At 60.0% G+C, this 16,171-nt stretch overlaps 1 protein-coding gene across 1 annotated transcript in view; it reads right to left on the minus strand.

Moving 5' to 3' along the window:
• Positions 1–2,977: 2,977 nt before the first annotated feature.
• Positions 2,978–16,171, minus strand: part of PPFIA1 (PPFI scaffold protein A1) — a 68,460-nt gene continuing 55,266 nt past the window's right edge. The window contains exons 24-32 of the mRNA XM_090257259.1: positions 15,055–15,117; positions 14,609–14,635; positions 10,346–10,521; positions 10,158–10,255; positions 9,221–9,396; positions 8,286–8,354; positions 7,368–7,533; positions 4,914–4,983; positions 2,978–4,203 (exon numbers count right to left, since the gene is read on the minus strand). Of these exons, the coding sequence (XP_090113385.1) occupies positions 4,925–4,983; positions 7,368–7,533; positions 8,286–8,354; positions 9,221–9,396; positions 10,158–10,255; positions 10,346–10,521; positions 14,609–14,635; positions 15,055–15,117 (834 nt within the window). The 3' untranslated portion in view covers positions 2,978–4,203; positions 4,914–4,924. The remainder of the gene's footprint in view (positions 4,204–4,913; positions 4,984–7,367; positions 7,534–8,285; positions 8,355–9,220; positions 9,397–10,157; positions 10,256–10,345; positions 10,522–14,608; positions 14,636–15,054; positions 15,118–16,171) is intronic.

Raw genomic sequence — 16,171 nt, forward strand, 5'->3', positions numbered from 1 at the left:
CACTAAGCGTGTGACAGCAACCGGGAAGCAAGTTGAGGGACGGCAGGACGGGCCCCGGTGTCCACGCTGTGTGACGGGCACGGCAGTGCCGTCGCAGGATGGATGATGGGAGCCTTCACCCCCGTCAGTCGTGCCCGGCTGCCATTCCAGTCACATGGCTTTTGTTTAGTTAAAAACATTAATATTTTATTTGCATTGCTTTTATTTTTTTAATTAAAAATATTTTCTTAAATTGCTTTTATTTAAATGAACAGGAGCCTTTTGTCTTACCCAAGGACGAGAATGATAGTTTTAAGCCGGGAGCTCACGGTTGCCCACTGTCCCTCGTTGAGGGGCAAGAACCGTGATCTGCTGGCTTCAGAAGATGAAGGGCCAGCCCTGTTCAAACCATTCAGAGGGGCCCTTGTACAGGAGCGGCCTGGCACCGCTGTTCCTGACGGCAGCTCCTCTGCACTGTACTCTGTCCTCTGTGCAGGAACCAAACTCTCGGCCCCGAGGCTGTGACGCAGATCTCCCCGAAGACGGGGCTCCCCTGTGGCCTCCAGCACAACGCGGGGACACGAGGGACCTCCCTGGCGCAGCCTCGCCGGGCAGAACAGGTGTTTGATTTTGTCCCACCTGTCTGACCAGCACTCAGTGTCCGGGTCTTCAGTAAGTGACCGTGAGATGGCTTCTCCGCCCTGTAGCCCCCATCGGCAGCTAGTGGGTGCTCTGCACACTCACGTGTGATGAACTGTCCTCGAGGTCACACCCGTTTGCCCGCCAAGTGTCCTCCGCTTTCTTCTGGGTCGCCCTCTGCCCCAGCCCCGTGGCGGCACTGCGGACAGGATCGGGCCACTTCTAGTGCCAGATCCTAGCACAGACCATAGGTGCCTCCCTGTCCGGGCTCAGGGCCCTTTGTGAGACATTGGACGTCCTTGTGCCCAGGGGAGGGTGGGAGCCTGGGAGACGGGGCCTGTTCTCCAGGGCCGGGCAGGTCTTCAGAAGAACTGTGTCATGCTGTAGTGGCTCGAATGGTGGCCCCACAAAGATGTCTCCGTCCAAATCCATGGGACCCGTGAATGTGACTTGACTTTGAAAGGGGGTCTTTTCGATTAATGAAGGGTGTTGAGACGTGATCGTCCGGGATGACCTGGGTGGGCCAATGACAAGTGTTCTCATCAGAGACAAAAGACATGACACACAGATCAGAATGGGAGAGGGGGGAGACGCTGTCACGGTCACAAGCTGGGGAGAGGCACTGGATGGCCCGCCCAGAGCCTCAGAGGAGCCAGCCCTGCCCTATCCCCACGGCGTGACTGCGCTGGGCGGGCCAGGCGGAGTGACAACGGGCCCTGAGAAGGTGCCCCGCGTCAAGGACGCAAAGCAAAATCACCGGCTGCTCAGTCTCGCCAAGGAGCTCAGCTAAGGAAGCAAGTGTCCGAGATACTTAGAAACGCACTAACTCGCGCGTCGGCAGTCAGAACAGCAGCAAAAGCCGCAGGCGGATCCACCCGCCCTCCTAGCTGCGGAAGGACCCAGGGAACGTGGGCCCTGGCCCATCCCTGGACAAGACTGGACTCAAGGAGCAAAAAGCAAAGAACAGAAGCCAAACCCCACGATTACCTTCAAGTACAAGATGTGAAACAAGGTGAGAAACTTCAGGGTGGCAACCGTGAGGCTGAAGAGCCCGAACTAAGGGTTTTTGTGAAGGGAAGGCGGAGACGGTCTCTGGTGTGACCACGGCCAGACTGCGCGGCGGCTCGTCCCCTCCCCGCTCCCGGCAGCCCCGGACGGGTCAGGAGAGGTGCGCAGACCTAAGAGGGATGGCTAACTAGTGTCCCCAGACAAGCAGAACTACAGCACGTCTGTCCATCTTTGCATGTTCCTCAATGGCTTCCGCAAGGCGCAGGTGCAACCACAAAGTCCAGCGTGAAGGAAGCAGCTGTCCATCCATGACGCAACGGGATGTGTTAGATAACGTGTTTGTTTCCGGAAGCTGCGGGACACCCCAGGCTGGCCTGGCTCCAGTCAACCAAAACCAAGCGGCCGGTGATGCGGCCAGGAAGCCCTCCGTAGCTTTCAGTCTCACACCTGCCTGAACCCCAAGACCCAGGAGATGCCCCAAGTAAGGCAGTCCTGCTACGGAATCAGAAGCTGGGAAGGCGTCGGCACTAGAGAGAAGCACTCAGTTCCGAGGGCTGAGCCGGACAGCAACGTGCCGCGCGCCAGCCATGTAGAGCACACCCGTGTCATTCAGAAGAGGAGTCCAGCAGCCCTGGAGGGACAGACAGGCAAGTGAACCCACGGTGACCAGGACGGTGCCCACCCAACACGGCCCTGGGGGGAGGGGAGGGTCAGCTACCAGCTTTGTGCGTCCCCAGGCCCGAAGATAAGGTCGAGGTGGCAGCAGCCCCTGTGCCTCCCCCACCGCCACCCACTGCCCGGCGTCCCACCCGGAACCAGCCTCCAGCCCTGCTGTGGGGGTGGGCCGTGGGCACGCTCCCTCCCTGCTGCCACACGGCACTGGCCCCCGACGCGGGACTTGCTTTGCGCTGTCAGAGCAGCAGGCTCCCGGTTCCCAGGGGCCACGCACCAGGAAGGACGCAGCTCAGGTCCCACCCCGGGAGCGCGCGGGAGGAGCAGCGGGAGGAAGCAGTCTCCCGGTCTCCCTGGCTCAGCCCCACCAGGGGCCGCCCCGTCGGTGGCAGGGGTCTGCGTGAGCCTCTGGTCTGTCAGGGCCTGGCTCCCGCTAGAACGGAGGCGGCCCCGTCTGGGCCTCCAGAACTGCGGGCAGGGACCACCCGGCCTTCCTGCAGGCGACACCCGACCCCACTTCCACCCTGCGGCTCTCTTATCCTATCAACTGGCTTCCGTAATGGGGTTTCCTCCCAGGGACATGGCTCCACGAGCCGGCGTGGCTCAGAGTGGGTGGCCGGGCAGGGCGGGCCGCTCACCGCGCAGGGACAGCCGGCTCTCGCCCTTGACTGGCAGTGGGAACTTCTTCAGCACTTTATTGGAAGAAAGCAATAAATAACACTGTGATAAAAAGAGTTCAAAAGCAGACTGTACACACTTTGTTACATAATTGGGAAGCTCACAAAAGACTGATAGAAAAACAGAGGTGAGAGTGAACTGTACAAGCCCCTCGGGAGCAGGAAACACGTGTGTCCCTGCGGCGGCCGGGCCGGGGTCTGCACGCCGTCCCTGCGGGCTGTTCAACTCGCCACTTACAAAGTAAAAGTGCCACCTGGCCCCTCGGACCGTCCAAAATGGCTACATCATAAAATCTAAAAACGTACAGCTAGGTCCATCCTTTAAACATGTTTGCGAACAAATGTAAAAAGATGAGTTAAGTAAGAAAAGTAAGGCCTTTATTATTCTCAGGATCCCGTGAGTCCTCTCTGCGCGCCGAGCATGCGTCCCTCGGGGTTGGTCCTCATGCGGGGCTCCGGGGCACAGCGCAGGCCCAGGTGCCCCGCCTGCTCTTCCTCGTCCCGCGGAGTGCTGCCCCAGCTCAGGGCTCCGGCCTGTCCCTGAGGACGAGGCCCCGAGGGAGCACCGGGGCCGCGGTGTCCGAGAGCGTCGACAGTCCCAGTGGGTTAGAGGCTGACCTCTCGCACCTGATGTGTTCTTGCTGCAGAAGCAAGCATTTCTTGCTAGAAAAAGTACAGTAAGGCCAGTCACTCCAATACAGCAGCAACCGCTGGGCGCCAGGTCTGCTGATCTCCAAGAGCCGCTGTGGAGCCGGGTGACGCTCGGAGAGGGTAATGCACTGTGTCAGGGCGACTTTACAAACGTAGTAAAATCCTTTTCTCTGTCGTGGCTTATTATTAAAAAATTAAACAATGATAATTACAATAAATGCATAATTTACAAAAGCCCTATATTTTGTTCATAGGATTTATACATACAAGCATTACAGTACATTCATTTGAAAGACTAGAAGTAGACATAAGAACATGAATTGATTTGAAAGGATATTTATAGCCTGGATATACATGAAAAAGTAAGTAACTATATAAATGAAGGCATAAGTTTACATAAATATAAGAAACATTAAATTCTAAAATATTTTCTTTACGGTAGTCATGAATTTTCACTAATTAAAAACTCTGTAATAAAATATCTCAGGGCCCATGTAACAGGCAGGAGAGGCGCAGACCCGTGGAGCCCTGCCGCGGCCCGGGCGCGGCCGTCACCTGTAGAAGTAGTGCGGGTAGGCTGGAAAAGAAGCACAGGGGGCCGCGTGTAAGACCGCGGCGGCCCGGCAGCAGCCCTCGCCGCGCACAGCCCGTGCCCCGTGCCGCACCCCTGCGTCCCGCCCTGCGGCTGCCTGCGCGGGGGCCGCTCAAGCGCGGACCGGAAACACCAGGGCAGCGCGTCGGTGAGAGGGTCCCTCGACTGGCTTCGCTTCGGTTACCCCTGCAGGTTACCAGTTACAGAGCAGATGCCGAGGCCAGCCAAGGGCTCTGGCTGAGACGGCCCCGGCGCGCAGCAGAGCAGCAGAGCAAGGCGCCGCCCCGCCCCCACCCAGCACCCAGCAGGGTCCCTCAGGAACCGATCTTGGCGATGGCAGTGCAGTCTGTTGCTCGGCTCACTCGAGAGCAAATGGCTGTGCCAAGCCCGCCGGCACCGGGGCCTGGGGACTAGCCCAGCACCCAGCCACGTGTCCAAGTGCCTGGGGCTCCGAGCTCACGGTCCCCCAACCCCCCCAAGGACACCTGCAGACACGGAGAGGAGCCGGCACTCTAGGTTTAGAGACAGAGAGGCAGTTACACTTGGTTCCCGTAGAAAACAAGGGCACACTGACCTCTCTGTGGCCAACTGCGGGCAGCCACCGCCAGAGCCATCGCAGCGGGCGCCCAGAGGCCCACGCGGCTGTGTCCAGGTTCCTGAGCGGACCGAGCCCGGCGGCGCTGGCCCCCACTCACCTGCGGCGGCCTCAGCAGGAGTACGTCCTGACTGTCGCCGAGTCCAGCCTCTGCGTCCCCGGCGCACTGCCTGCTGCGACACCGCGGGGGAGCGTGCAAACACAGCGTGCGGTTAGTGCGGCACTCGGGGCCGGGCACACGCGCTCACACACCTCACCACCGGCACGCGCCGGGCGCTCCAAAGGGCCTCGCGGTGGGACCGGGCGGGCCAGAGAACGAGCGCCGGGGTCCCCAAGCGCGGGGTCCCCAAGGGGCTCTCCATCTCCCAAGCAGCCCTGGGAGTCCCTGCAAGTTCATCCCAAAGGAGCCACAAGGCCTCCCGTGACAGAAAGACGGCCTCACCACCTACACCTACGGCCATGACAACTACTTGTCGTCCTAACCCGGTGTCCCCTCAAACTGTCTGAGGAACAGATCACAGGGACGTTCCCCTCAGGCTTGAACACCGCCTCTGTGAGGACGGCGGAGGCGAAGACCCAGCAGTGACGGGAGCGAGGCCAGGAGTGCAACGCCCAGGGGCCTGGGGGCAGGCCTCACAGGCAGTCTGAGGGCCCCCGGGTGTGGCCTCAGGAGGTGGCTGGAGGACAGTGACCCATCCAGGGAGACTGAAGCCCAGTATGCTTCCACCGGAACCGCGCACCGCTGACTTTGGCGAAGGAACACAGTGCGCGGCCCAGCAGATGAGCCCCAAGTGCTCCTTGCCCGCCGGCCTGAGAGCACGTGCAGCGGCTGCTCGTGTTCCCAGTTACACCCCCGCCTACAGCAGGGACACGTCCCCCTGGCACCGCACCGGGGCCTGGGAGCCCAGGAGACCGGCTGCAACTGCGCTTGCGCGACCACATTTAGAAGCCGTCGGGACGACCCGTCTCACCAGCCTTGTGTCTTAGTCACCGCACAAGGTAGGAAGTCGCCTTCCATATAACACACTCCCTGGACCTTTTCCTAGAAACGTATATATTCTTATCTTCCCCTGAGAACGCTTTTTTCATCACCTTTAGAGAAAGAGAGCGGGAGAGAGGCAGAGAGGGACGTCGACGGGACAGAAGCACCAACGGGGTGGCTCCCAGACGTGCCCGGACGGGCCGGGCCCACAATTTGGGATGCGCCAGGAGCAGGGAGCGAACCTGCAACCTTTCGGTTATGAGACGCTGCAACCAGCTGAAACCCACTGGCCAGGACTCTAGAAATACTTTTAACATATCTAAGCTCTAACCTCAACACCGCTGTCAGCACTGAACAGGGAAACGGGACTTGTAACGAGGAAAATGGGAGTGAAGCTACGAGGGAAGTAAGAAGGCGCTCAGGCTGTTCACTAAGTGAAAGGCTAAGCTGCAGGCAAAATCTACAAACGTCATCTGCATGCTCCTTAAAAGAAAAACACGACTTTTTGAAAAAGTAACCGCCCGTCCCCATTAAGCTCATCGCTGAGCCCTGCCAGGGCGACGCCGGCCTGCGGGCGGGGCTCCCGGGAGCCGCTGTGGGTGCCGCGCCGGCTCGGCTCAGCTCAGCGAGGGCGCCACACGAACGTGTTCTCTCGGATTCTTACGCGGGCCAGAGGGACCGTCCTCCACCCCCCTTCCGGGAAGGGCCAAGGCCACGAGGAATGTTTACCCGTCCCAGAGCCCACGCCCTGCGCCAGCAGCGAGAACAAAAGGGACGTGGGGTCACGTGGCTGTGACGGACTGGGCACGTCCCAGGAGCACCGTGCGGTGACACACTCAGCCGCAGCGCCGGGCTGAGGAGCAGCCCTGTGGCAAGGGCCACGTCACAGCTGGGGACACTGGACCCTGCCTGCCATCAAGCGGGGACGGCCAGACCGAAAGGCCTCGGGGACACCGTGGCCAGCCCGTCCCCAGCGGCGTCCTCGAAGCCCAGTGCTGCCTGAGGCAGCGTCACGGGCCTGACCGGCAACTGTGACAGCAGGGCTGGGGGTGTCAGCAGCACCAGCTGCTGCCCACGGACGACCCCCGGGCTCGCCTTCACACTTCGCGTCAGTGACGTGGGTGACACGGACGAACCGCAGCAGGCAGGACAGGCGGAGCTCCCAGAGGGGCGCCCTGTGCCGCATGCGTGGGCTCAGCGAGCGTCCCAGTGTGGGGAGGGGCCTGCGGGCGAGGGAAGGACCGGAGGCTGCCACACAGCCACGGCCGACAGCGGCCTCTGCGCTGCCCATCACACGCCGGCCAGGGCGACACACCGAGGACACGCGACGCAGCTGCCTTAGGGGCGAGAGAGCGAATGTCCCGCCAGGGGAGGACGTAAAACTCCCGCTGCTGCTGTTCGACTTCTCTACGTGGGTGTCAGGGCTGACCCGGAAACAACGAAGCCCGGGCATGCAACGGTGCTCAAATGCCTCCCGACGGGTTAGACAGCCGCTCTCCAGCATTCCCCACGCGCCAGCCAAAGCGGCTCATGCTGCCACCCGGGGGGAAGGGTGGCGCGAGGCCCACGTACCGTCCAGCTGCATCTTCTTTGGCTGCATGGAGGGTGAGGACAGGGAGGAGGGGACCCGGAAGTTCGCAGGCAGCGTCTCTGCTGAGCCAGCCACTAAGCCACGGACGTCCTTTGGTCTAAATTTTTTTCTCCAAGAAGGTGCTCTCCTGAAACTTTTATCATCATCCTGGGAAATTAAAGGACAGAAATAAAAATGACTGCACAATGAAAGATAAAAAAGTCCAGTAAGGTCGTCAGCCCTTTACAACGGTGGCTGGGCTCACAGCCGCGTTTCTGGTCACGTGTCTGTGAACCCGAGGACGGCACGCCCTCCTGACCCCACGGGGGCTCTGACGTCAGGGAGCTGCGGTGAGAGGACTAGGGCATCCCGGGCGCGCTGGGGGCACGGGCCTCCTCTCCATCACCAGGTTTCCCCCTTATCTGGCAAAGACCACCTTCCTACTGTATGAGATGACATGCTTTTGTTTGTCTGAAACGCGGCTGTCAGGCTGTAAGCAACTCTGTCTTATGCCGGGTTACAGCCAGCAAGGGCTTCCAACCCAACTTTTCTTAAGATCCCATGAAGAGAATAAGAAATAACGGTGCAGGAATAAACAAGTCACTGGACCAGGGTAAGGCAGCCAGAGTCCCCAACACGCAGCGGAGGCACAGACGACATTCTTAGGCTGCAACCCATGTTCTACGAGAAACGTTTCTAAGGGGCAGCAGAAGTTACAGAGACAAAACCAAAACCAAACCCGCCTCACTGAAAACAGCGTAATGGCTCATTTGTTAGTAAAACGTTAAGAACAAAGCTTGACTTGTAACGTGGAAACACTGCCTCGTTGAGAGGGGACCCCCTGCCGAACCGAACGGCCCGCCCGTGCCCAGCACGGCCACTGACGCTCAGCGCCCGCCTGAGCCCCGCTGCGCACTCACCTCGCCGAACCGCCTGTCCGTCGCCGTGGCCAAGAGCTTGTTAAACTCCCTCTCCAGGACAGCGCGGGCCTGAAATCGGACAAAGCCGCACCCCGCGCTTCAGTCGGACCTGAAGGGCGGCAACTTAGCGCAACTGCTTTTTCTATCAGCACTTTTTGGTTTTTAAAGATTTTATTTCGTCATTTTTTTAGAAAGAAGAGAAGAGAGGAAGAAAGAGGGGGAGACAGATCAGTCGGCCGCCTCCTGTGCGCCCCACAGCAGGCATGAGCCCACGTGGGAATCAAACCGGCGACCCTTTGGTCCGCAGGCCGGCGCTCAGTCCACTGAGCCACACCCGCCAGGGCTCCACCGCGACTTTTAAGAACCTTTTAAAAAGCCACGAGTGCTCTGAGCCAGGGTTTTAACGTGGAGTCCACAGATGGGCTTCTGCGGAGGGGGGCCCATGGTCCTTGGAAACTGTATTCAGAAGGGTGCCTGCCGGGCAGGCTGGTGCAGGCGGGGCGAGCGGGGCCGGGGCGGGGTGCGGGGCAGATAAGCAAAGGACACCAAGCTTCTGCCAAACAAAACATTTCCCGACTCTGAAATGAGCCCACGAGGCAAGAAGAATGAGGGCAGCTACGCAGAGAAACAAGCCATGAAACCCGCCCCACCCAGGAGCAGCTCTCCTTCCACAGACAACCTGGGGCGCAGATGGACTGGAAGGACAGTGCCCCATTATTCTGCTGGTGGCAAGCCTCTCGTGCTTGCAACAGACACCGGAGAGGGGACAAAAGCAACGAGAGCTGGGTCTGGCCGAGCTGAACCCTCCTGCTGCGCGTCAGCGCGGGAAGAGGTGGCGTGAGCTGTCTGCGCTCTGCTCCGCCCGCCTCCGTTCTCCCCGTGGCGGGCCTCGGTCAGGAGGGCGGGGAGCGACGGGGCACGGCCTGCGGCCTTACCTGGGTGTTCTGCGTGGGGATCTGCAGCAGCAGGGCCAGCACACTGAAGTCGAAGGTGTCGTCCAGGGCCAGGAGCGCGCCGTGCACGCCGCTCTCCAGCAGGTTGTTGGCGTACTCCTTCAGGCCAATGGACAGCACCCAGCGGGTCACACGCTCATTGCTCCAGACGAGCACATCTGTGGGGACAGAAACGGCGAGACCGTGACCCCCGGAGGCAGTCTTCACCACGCGTCCCCAGAGCGCAGGACGAGGGCTCCCACACGAATCCGGAGCCGTCAGACCCTGGCCGCACGTAGCGCTGCAACCGCCAAAACACAGCAGAGGGACGACAGCCGCCTGCAGCTCTGTGACAGCAACGTCCCGGCCCTTCTCCAGGTGCAGGCGACCCCCAACTACCACTCAGTCTCCCGGGAACCCGAGGGCAGTTCCTGTGCGCACCTGACGTCTAGAGGCGCCCTGGTCTCCCCTCTTCACACTGCCCCACCTGCTTCCCACCAGAAACCCTCTGCCTTCCTCCCACTGCTGCCCCGGCCGCTGAAATCTGCTCTGCGTCATCCCCTTGGCCCCAGGAGCAGGGCCCCCCACTCGGTTCTGTGCTTCAGCCCCTGGTCCATGGCAAGAGCAGGCGAATGATGAAGAGTGGGCTCTTGCCCCCCTGCCTGCTGCTCTGTCAGCACCTCTGAGGGACAGATGCCCACGTCCTCGCAGCAGGAGAGCCCTGAGTGGGAGGGAAAGGCAGACCGTGGGACACGCACACGAGGCCCGGCCTGAGCTTTCTGCTACTGCGAGAACTTGAAAAGCGCCCCCGCGCCCCCGAATGACAAGGCTCCTCCACTCAGAGCCTGCCCTGATTGCGTCTCCAACAGGAAGCCGCGGCGGCTGCTGATCCACTGGGAAAGCAGAGAGATGCTGGGTCAATTAGACATAACGTACTAACCTTTAATTTCGTTCTGGCTTTCCTCTCTTTTTCTTTCCAGTTCTTTTCGGTCATAATTTAACCTTCGCAGGCACATAATTCCACACTGGAAGCTGTTTCTATTTATTAAAAAATAATAATAATAAAAATTTAAAAAATGACCAGAGGCGGCGGCAGCCCAACGCGTCGGCCGGCCGTGCGCGCCGCACCTGTGGAAGCTGTCGACCATCTTGAGCTGCCCGCGCAGGTCCTTCTTGGTGAGGTGGTCCAGCATGCGCGCGTCCACCAGGCACTCCATGAAGTAGCTGCGGTACTGCGGGAGGCCCAGGCTGGGCAGCCACTCATTGCCGATCCACTCGTGGTTCATGTCCCCGTAGGCCAGCGTCTGCCGGCGACAACCGCGCACGGTCAGCTCGGACGCGCACACCGCCCTGCCCCGTGTGACCCGTCTGCGCCCCAGTCCCAGAGGCTACACTGACTTAAGGGCGACATTCTCCTCTCCGGTTTCACACACTCTGCTCTCCTCTACCTTCTGAATTTGTTAGTAAAATTCTATACAAAAGGAATTATACTATTAAAAATCTATACCTCGTTTGTGTTTATAAATTAAACCGATCTACTGAACCCCGATAAAACTGACTGACTACGTATTCTCTCTCTGGAATAACGTTCACATATAATAATATGACACCAAAGAATGCCCACGACTCATGAACAAGTTTGAGGGATCAATCCATTCTACTCGTCAAAGAGACCTCCAGCTGGTTTTGATTTTGTTTTTAACATTTTGTTTTCTAAATTTCCTTAATAAAATTTATTATCTGTTCATTTCAAAACCAGTTAAGAAAGTGAATTAAAATAGTTTAAAAGGAGAGAGACGAGCAAGAACCGACAGACTGAAAGGAGGAACAGACCCGTGCGTGGGCCCGGCAGGAGGACGCCAGCCCCCTCCCTCCACAGCCCACGGCTGAGGAGAGCCCACCCGGCCCTCAGGTGGGACGCGGGAGCCCGCAGCACCGCCACCCTCTGAGCCCACGGACGTCTTACAGAACACCCACAACGTGGGGCCTCTCCCAGACAGACGCATCTGCAGACCGAGAGAAGGAGGGCATACAAGTTATGTTCTCTGACCTCAAAATAATTGAATTACAAATAACTCATAAAAAGGGACCAGTAACCCAACTGTCAAAAAAGACACCCTCAGGGAAGTGAGAAAATGAATTGAACTGAATGAGTGAAAACTTAATATATTAAGAAATCGCGGGGCACAGCTGAAGCAGTGCCTTGAGGGAAATGTATAGTACTAGGTACTCACGATATAAAAGAAGAAAGGTCACATATCAGCAATCTACGATTCTACCTTAAGAAACTTGAAAAAGAGTAAATGAAACCCACAGGGAGCAGAAGAAGCAGCCAGTGACGCAGAAACCAGAAAAGGAACTGACCACCTGGCTCCTCCTCACTCTCGGGAGCAGCGCCTACCCCGTCCGTGATCCGGAAAAGAGAAAAGACGCGTTCCCAGTGTGAGGCGTGACGGGGGCCTGGCCGGGCAGCTCAGCCGCGGTCACGGGTTCGAGCCCCAGTCGGGGCGCACACAGGCATCGAGTGACGCGTGAGCGGGTGGAGGAGCGCAGCGGTGGTTCCGCGCCCCCCAAATTTGAGAGAGAAAGAGAAAGAGAGAGAGAGGGAGAGAGAGGGAGAGAGAGGGAGGGGACGCAGGAGCAGGCCCTGCAGACACTGAGAGGAAAACGGGAAGCTGTGAGTAGCTTCCAGTCACCGAGAGGACACGGCACATTGCTTGAAAGGCAGCTGACGGGAGCCGCTCAGTAAGAAATGGGGGACCTCTGTCTATCAGAGCTTGGGTTTGCAGCCACAAACCTTCCCACAAACGCCTCTACCCTGAACGGCCTGAGCAGGGAACCCCGCCAAACACGGAACGGCAGCCACGCTGCACGAAGCGTTCCCGGCGAGCAAAGGAGGGGGCCTACCTCGTTCTACGAGGCCAGCACCGTCCCGACATCAGAACCAGACAAACGTATTATGGGAAAACTACAGACCGAGAGACACAGGTGAAAACCAGTGAAATTCACCCCTGGAAAAGAAAAGCCACAACGTCATCTCAGAAGAGGAGGAAAGGCACGGGTACAAGTCCTCATCTGTGGGGGTCTCGGCCTTCTCAGAACGGGGGACGTGGCCTCGGCCCGACGCAGGTGTCTCCCCAGGCGCAGCGCTGCCACCACCCTAACGGCCAAAGCCGGGCGGGAGCAGGGGAGGACCCCGGCCGGGCCACGTGGCACCGGAGGCCGTCGCCGCGGCAGTGCGGGGGGAAGCAGACCCGGGCCGCGACGGCGAGAGGAGCTGGTCACGACACAGGAGCGGGCCGGCAGGACACTGAGCTGCACGCAGTCCAGCTGCAGGACACAAGGCCAGGGCCCAAAAATGAACCACATTTCCAAATACTAGAAATAAACTGGAAGCTGAAATGTTAAAAATTCCATCTACAACGCCCTCAAAAACCAGGGCTGCCTTCGGGACAAATCTAAGAGAATACAGACGACAAGGAACGCGTGACGTGCATGTGCGCCCTCGGAGACGGACCGGGCGTGCCGGCCGGAGGAGCCCGTGGAGACGGAGCTCCACCCACCACCGCGCAGTCCCGACGACACGGCCTCTCGGGTAACTTCTCCCTGAAACAGACCAAGCTGGAAGGAATGACGGGAACGCCAACCAGAAGCCCGAGCTCTAACAGGAAGAAGGGTTTCCCGACGCACTGCAAACACCGCGGCTGGGAAACACACCGCACTCCCCGGGACACCGTCACCGCACCGCGTGTCCCGCCCGTCGGGCCCCGCCCCCAGCCCGCAGGCCTGGCGCTGAGAGCGGCAACACCTGGCGCCGCCGCAAACGGACGCAGAACGCAGAAACGTTTCTGAATAGAAAAGCCCGTGGAAGCAGAGCCCCCCTCGTGCGCGTCTGCTCCGGTCAGTCACGGGGCTCCTGGAGGGCCAGGCCCCCAGGGCACAGGTCAGAGACCGTGGGGGACAAGGGACAGCCACAGCACAGGACCTGCGGGTCCCACCGTGGAGGGGAGCACAGACCCTGCGCACTTTGTTGACCTCGGTCAACGGGAGACACGGGCAAGGCCGCGGCTGTCCCCTCCACCGCTGTGCTGCTGGCAAGCAGCGGTCTCGCAAACACACGCTGGGGCTCGCTGCCAACGGAAGTGTCCCCACCTCTGACCGCCCTGATGTGCTCTCCCCCAGGGCCCAGGCACCTCAGACTTGGCCCCGGCTCCCAAGCTGGCCGCTGGGGGCAGCCCGGCGCGGGACAGCGACACCCAGCGGTGTCACAGACACCAGGCGGCTCCGCACCTGCTTGTGGTCTGGACGTGCAGCGGCCCCTGCTCAAGCCCAGCCACGTGTCGGCCAGCCCGGGCACCACCGGCACAGCTCACCTAGGTCACCGTGACCAAGAGCAAACGTCCGGCTTCTCCTCTTTGTGCTTCCTGCCTCTGACAGAGGGTCTCACACTGAAGTGGGACAAGGCACCGCTTCTTCGTGGGACACCCCGGCGTCTGAGCGACCACGGAGCGTGCCCTTCCTAAGTCACTAAGGTCACTACTGCCCTCTGGAGCAGCCGCACATAAACGAGGTGCGGGGGCTCAGAGAATCACGCCTCCTCGCTGTGGTTACAAGCCGGCTCTACGGTAAGAGCACAAACAGAAGGGAGCAGTTGTTTCAACTGTCAACTTGTAACCAGGAGAAGTCCAACCTAAGACCACTGCTCCTTCAGATACACAATTCATCTTGAGACCTGACCCCAAGGCCTTGAAAGAGCCTCGGGAAAAACTGCTGTCCACAGCTGGTGGCCACCACCGCGCCGCTGAAACGCACGGCCTGTCGCACACCACGCGGGCTCTCGCGGCGGCCAGCGTATTGGCAAGGCCGCACGGCAGTGGGACCAAGCTGTGCGGAGCAGAGGGGCTGGGCAGCGGGACGCTCAGGGACACATCGGGCAAGGAGGGGCTTTGCCTCTGAGGCGCCCATCAGGAGGGGTGCCTTCAGCTCACACGGCAGGAAGACAGGGCTCACGAGACACCGACACAGACGCAGAGGTGACTGGGGTTAAAATGTGGTTTCTGAGCATCAACGGATCTCGTAGCTCAAGTGGCCCTGCTGGGACTGAGGGCTATAACCTCAGGAGCTGCCAAAGGCACGGGACTCTGACGCCCGTGAGCATGTGCCACCACGGCCCCTACGAGCAACGCTGAGATGTGGTCAAAGTTGTCCATGAGACGCACTCTGCGCCCTGAGCCCTGGGCTCCGCCTGCCTGACGCTGTCACCTCGCTGACAGTACTCTGAAGAGGTTACAGTGTTAGGAGTGTTAGGAAAAGTAAATTACAAGTTGTCATACTCCAATTCTTTTTGTGGCTGCACACACAGAGAAGAAGAGATTACAGAGAGTCTCCCACCTGAGCCCAGCTTCCCTCCGCATCCTCCTGGGGTTACGTGGTTAGGGTGCAAAAGAACACAGCGTTAGTGCGGGTGAGCGGAGGCACGCAGACAGGCCCCCAAGCACCATGCACCCCTCATGCACAGCCCAGGCCCGTTTCACATGCAGAAGCAGACGCCCCACAGCCAGCAGTCACCGGAGGAGAAACCTGGGGCCAGACCCTCGCAGTGGGGGCTGCACTGGGGTCTCTCCTCCAGGAGGAAGAACTCAATCTATTCTACACAGAGCCAGTCTACCCACTTCAACGCCCTGGGAAAAGTCCACAGACGGCACAACGCAAACACAGTCACGTCCACTTAACTCCTGCCTGAAGACATGCCCGCTGGGAACCGTTCACATACACACCACTGTGCGCCCCGGGTCTGAGCGGGGACACCCCGAGGGAGGCAAGCTGGCGGGACTGACCGTTTGCGGCGAGGCTGCGAGCGTCTCCATCTCCTCGTGCGTTAGCCAGACATTCCCTGTGGTCTGGGGCCCCGGTGGCCAAGCACAGCCAGGGCGAGGGAAGCAGTGACAAAGGAGAGAGGTGGCACACACGTGAGCCTCGGGGACGCGGAAGGAGCCGGTGGAGGCCACCTTCATTTTAGAGGTCCATGCAGAAATGGCACCTGGACACCAGCTGGCCCCCCGCCAGGCGCAGCCCCCCCCCCATATGACAACAGTGTGTTGTCAGCAGCACAAGAAGAGCCCATGGCTTCTAGGTGCACCTGCCACGCTTACCTCCCGAGCATGTGAAAGGCACAGAGAGGAGACACGGTCTGTACTTGTGAAAACTGTGACTATCAACCCGATACACTTAACAGTCTCAGCCAGCAGCGCGCACAGGGCCCAGGACAGGAGCCGAGCTCTGTTTGGGAAGATGGCCCCCGGCCACGCCCTGGGCCTCCCTGCGGGCAGGGCCCCCCCCACCCCGCCCCCGGAGGCGTGCTCAGCATCACCCTTCGTTCAGAAGCCACCTTTACCGAATAGCACAGAGCAGTGCCAGGACACCCACCCCAGCCCCTGCGTCTCTGGAAAGGCCACTCTACCAAAACCGGGGGACAGGGACCAGGTGGGGCCCAGTGACACCGCCCCCGGGAAGAGCTGTCTGTGTGGCGGGGAGAACACGGGGCTGCTGCTCATCACCACAAACCTCTGCCTGAGAAACAAGCGAGACGGACGACCCCACTCTGCACCCTGACCGGGCAGGCCGGCGGGAGCGCACGTCAGGCCTCGCTGCGCCTCGGAGGAGCAGTCTGGGAGGCCCCAGGCTTCCCGGCCGAGTTTTCCCCCAAGGAGGGCGTTTCGGGGGGGGGCCTGGAGCCGGCGGAGTGAGCCTGCACTTGCCTCCCCTCACCGCCCACACATCCGTTTGGTTCGCTCCCTGCCTGCCTGACCAGGAGGACCCTGGCAGAGGACTTTGGTGGTCTCCCCACTCCTGTCCACACGGGCCCTGATGCCCCGAGATCCCGGTGGCTCCAGCCCCCCAACAGGAAGCACGGGTCAGCAGAGAAAAACTCTGGTTATGATGCAACTGGGCTCT

Source organism: Furipterus horrens, unplaced genomic scaffold, assembly GCF_987537825.1.
Source record: "Furipterus horrens unplaced genomic scaffold, mFurHor1.1.pri manual_scaffold_2, whole genome shotgun sequence".
Lineage (NCBI taxonomy): Eukaryota > Metazoa > Chordata > Mammalia > Chiroptera > Furipteridae > Furipterus > Furipterus horrens.